The sequence below is a fragment of the Eucalyptus grandis genome, chromosome 6 (genome assembly GCF_016545825.1).
Source record: "Eucalyptus grandis isolate ANBG69807.140 chromosome 6, ASM1654582v1, whole genome shotgun sequence".
Lineage (NCBI taxonomy): Eukaryota > Viridiplantae > Streptophyta > Magnoliopsida > Myrtales > Myrtaceae > Eucalyptus > Eucalyptus grandis.
In genome coordinates, this window is record NC_052617.1 from 1,197,342 (window position 1) to 1,201,646 (window position 4,305).

The window sequence follows — 4,305 nt, forward strand, 5'->3', positions numbered from 1 at the left end:
TGGAAAAGTGTTTTCTCTGTATTAATTTCTGTATGTCAGTACAATGTACATTTATAATGTAAGGAGGAAAGATAAACTAGGAAAGACAATATACAATAATCAGAATTTCCTATTTACTGAATTAATCAAAAATATACTAGAATCAATTATAATCCGCATCTACACTAAGATCTTCCAACAATCTTGATTGGGTCTGACCATGTGTCGTTTCTTGAAATTTCCACGACAGAGCATCTCAAAACTGTCTTCACCAATCGATCTCAGATGCCTAATCCCGATGGATGAATTGCATTCGTTGATTTTCCCAGGCCTTACACAGGACGACCGAGTATTCGCCGCCATTGCGGACCTTCAGTTAAATGAAAACTAGAGTTAGAATGGTCTTCGCACGTGATCCATCTGAGCAATGCATGATCATTGCTATAACATCGTGCATTTAATCTTGTGAAAAATGTTAGGTGTGAATCATACTCCCATCAATAAGAAGACTAGAGAACTTTTATAATATTTTTCTCTTGTAATTGAAGGTTGAAACAAAGAAGTGCAATGTTGAGGATCAAGTGAAAACTAACTAGCAATAGTACTCTTTGTTCAATAGACATTTAACACGCTCATGCAAACACACTCATGCAAACACACTGCTTCACTTCTTTCTCTATTCAAAACAACTCTTACCACACACACCACTCTCTCACGGCATTCATTGCATAATTGCTGCACACACACAAACTCACTAGACACCACACACACTCTTACACACTCCACTCTTTCTTTTCTTCTCTATACATTCAAGTCAAGAAGGTGGGCTTCCTATTTATGGAGAGTTCCCCACCAAGTGCAAAAGTAGTGTACTACAAGAGTCCGACGTGGCCTATTCTACTATTACAAGCTTCAACTAGTTTCAACTTATTTTCATCCACTCATCTTGTTTAACTCTAAAGGATACTTTAACACCACAAGCACAAACTATTTATTATAGACATTAGTCCTAGAAAAATCTAGAAAAATGGAGAGAGAGGCAGTGCGCTTTAACATGCGATGTGCTAATTATAGGAATTAGGAGAAACCTTGTATCTTGATTTCTATTTCTCATTTTTTTACTTTGTATTTCATTATGTTTGAGCATCTAATCCTAATAAAGAAGACAAGCTAACACAAGAGCAGATTGTTCAGCGAGTGTGAACAAATTAACCTAAATTGAGCCCTTAGTATGGGATACGTTATTGGTCCATCGCAAGTCACTATCATGGCCAACTACAAGTTGCACTCTGTTATGGCTCTCTAGCTGTGTGCAAACCTACAATTCTCTTAAAAGTCTCACCAAAATTTCGCCGCGTGCATTGGTGACTGAAGACTGATAAGAAGATAGACCTAATTCCGATCCTCATTGAAAGCCAATACATTATCATATCGACGGAATCTTTTTAAATCTAGACTTTTCAACATGGTCCCGCAAACTTGAACAGTCTAGGGTCGAACATAAACAATTCCAAGCAACTTCGGCCGATTCCGGTCAAAGTTGAGTCGTAGCGTTTCATGAAACACAGTGGAAAATGGGAGGGAATGAGAGACAATAAATACGCATGACTCATGCATTGTAAAGCCATCCCGCAAACTAGCTATTTCTCCAAACTTGATACACTTGCTCAAAAGATTTCCTCTTTTCCCTCTCTCTAACAACACCCAAAGGAACCAAGGGTACATACTGTTAGTACTTCCTTTTGTTTCATTTTTTTCACCTCGATTTGCAAATGGAACGAACAATGAGCATACCCCTTCAGCCTCCGACTTACGGAAATCTGATCACTGTTCTCAGCATTGATGGTGGTGGGATTAGAGGGCTTATCCCCGGAACTGTTCTTAATTTTCTAGAGTCCGAGCTTCAGGTGAGAACGCTCGTTATGACTTTTATCATATCCGTTGTTAGTATATTTCACCAATTTTGTTAGCGAATTCGCATGCTTCACAATCTTTAGAAATTTTTGCCTAGCAAGAAAGTTTTTATCAATTATAGTGAACAAAGCAAAATTCAATGGGTTTATTATGAATTTAAATGATTTGCATGTAGTTCTCGTGATGCATGCATGCTAGTGAATGGTTTTATACATGCATGTTCTGAGCAAACTTTAACAGAACAGGACTGTTTTCTGTATATATAAAATACATGCAACCGATTTTTATGTAATCCAGATATGATACATCAATCTCGAGCTAAAATTTTTTTACGAATTTTGCAGAAACTAGATGGCAAAGACGCAAGAATTGTAGACTACTTCGACGTTATTTCTGGAACAAGCACTGGCGGCCTCGTTACTGCCATGCTAACCACTCCCGATGGAAACAACCGCCCTGTATTCGCCGCAAAAGACATCAAAGACTTCTACCTCAATCACTGCCCTAAAATCTTCCCCCAAGACAGGTAAAGGAAAAGCATGAAGGAGTTGCTAATCTTTCTTCATGGTTTGATTATCTCTTAACTCATCGAAATTTATAAATGTCACTAAAACTATGCAGTTGCCCCTTCAAACCGGTCACGAAGATAATTAAAGCCGTGGCAGGACCCAAATACGATGGAAAATACCTTCACGATGTCGTGAGGGAGGAGCTTGGAGACAAAAGATTGCACCAAACATTGACAAATATCGTGATACCGACGTTCGATATCAAGAGCCTTCAGCCAACTATTTTCTCTAGCTACCAGGTCATTCATATCTTCATCATCTTCTTGAAATTTATTTATGGTCTTAAGGATATACAGACCATGAACTCTTACAAGGATAAGAAACATTATTCTCATCAAAATTTTGCCAGGTGAAGAAAGATCCGAGCGTGGATGCCTTGCTCTCGGACATATGTATTTCGACCTCGGCTGCTCCAACTTATCTCCCAGCCCATAAGTTTGAAACCAAGGACTTTACAGGCAAAGTGAGAGAATTCAACCTCATTGATGGGGGCGTAGCTGCAAATAATCCGGTAATATAATCGTATTGGCCTCCTTATAGATGAAATCTCAATAATTGCTCGAGACAGCTTGATTGGTTCAGTCTAAAATCTCTGCAACAAAATGACTTGAATACCGAGAGTTTGTTCTCTAATAAGGTGTGACAAAAACTAATTATCTGTGATATTCCCATTGTATAGACATTGGTTGCAATGGGAGAGGTGACCAAGACAATCATGGGAGGGAGTTCAGACTTCTTCGCTATAAAGCCAATGGATTACCGGAGGTTCTTGGTTATCTCACTCGGAACAGGTACTAGCAAGGTTGAGGGGAAATACACAGCACATGAAGCGGCCAAGTGGGGAGTGCTGGGTTGGTTGACCAGCGGTGGCTCCCCATTGATCGACGTCTTCAGTCAAGCCAGCGCGGACATGGTCGACTTCCACCTCTCCGCCGTGTTTCAAGCCCTAAACCTCCAAGACAATTATCTTAGGATCCAGGTATATCTAGTATCTACAGATATTCGCATGAAAGATTCCCCAGACCAGACGAAAATTATTGATCGTCACATCTTCATGGCTTGATTTTTCAGGATGATACATTGAGTGGTGTTTTATCATCCGTGGATGTGGCCACGAAAAAGAACCTAAACGACCTGGTCAAAACTGGTGAGGCATTGTTGAAGAAGCCCGTCTCTAGGGTTAACTTGGAGAGCGGGGTGTGCGACCCCACGTCCAACCAAGAGACAAACGAAGAGGCTTTAAAAAGGTACATGCATTACAAATCACGAATAATCAATTTCGGGATAAGAAAAACTTAATGATTTTGCTACATTTTGCATTTTTAGGTTGGTTTGACTAATATAGCTTGCTTTTATATGTATATTGCAGGTTTGCTAAATTACTATCCCAAGAGAGACAGCTTCGCCTTGCAAGGTCGCCTCATGGACATGCCAATACACCGAAGTGATTATAATAGAGGGCCAGCGATCCTCTTGCATAATTTTGCTGGAATTGTAATTTCAACATGGGGACAAATTATTTGTCGTTTTTTATATAAAAAAATTCCTTATGATTCTTTTATTCTTGAATAAACCTCTTGGGCCCAGGGCTAAGATAGACTTTTCTATTCTTATATAATCCCTTTGTAGGCTACGGCTAAGATAGTTTTTCTGCAATTTCTCTATTGTTCGTCAATCATTGGACACGAATGGTCGTAAGCAATCTTCTAAGGAACAAATTCTCATTACCGTCATCGCTTCGTATTATAATTATAGTGTTGTGTTCAGAGTCATAGTTGAGTCACATCTTCCATCTTGTCGTCTAGAAAATGGCTATATAGCACATCACCGTAAAAACAATTCT

At 39.3% G+C, this 4,305-nt stretch overlaps 1 protein-coding gene across 1 annotated transcript; it reads left to right on the forward strand.

The window, feature by feature from the left end:
• Positions 1 to 1,586: 1,586 nt before the first annotated feature.
• LOC104447923 (patatin-like protein 2) lies at positions 1,587 to 4,069 on the forward strand. The gene is made up of 7 exons (XM_010061668.3): positions 1,587 to 1,886; positions 2,238 to 2,419; positions 2,515 to 2,701; positions 2,812 to 2,973; positions 3,142 to 3,441; positions 3,534 to 3,709; positions 3,832 to 4,069. The coding sequence occupies exons 1-7, from the start codon at positions 1,752 to 1,754 to the stop codon at positions 3,908 to 3,910; spliced, it is 1,221 nt and encodes a 406-aa protein (XP_010059970.2). The 5' UTR covers positions 1,587 to 1,751; the 3' UTR covers positions 3,911 to 4,069.
• The last annotated feature ends 236 nt before the right edge of the window (positions 4,070 to 4,305 follow it).

Excerpts from the sequence above, each read along its gene's own strand:
- LOC104447923 (XM_010061668.3), top strand. The coding sequence starts at position 1,752 with ATGGAACGAACAATGAGCATACCCCTTCAGCCTCCGACTTACGGAAAT. Across the intron at positions 2,974-3,141 it reads GCGTAGCTGCAAATAATCCG|ACATTGGTTGCAATGGGAGA; the intron begins GTAATATAATCG and ends CCCATTGTATAG. Across the intron at positions 3,710-3,831 it reads AACGAAGAGGCTTTAAAAAG|GTTTGCTAAATTACTATCCC; the intron begins GTACATGCATTA and ends TGTATATTGCAG.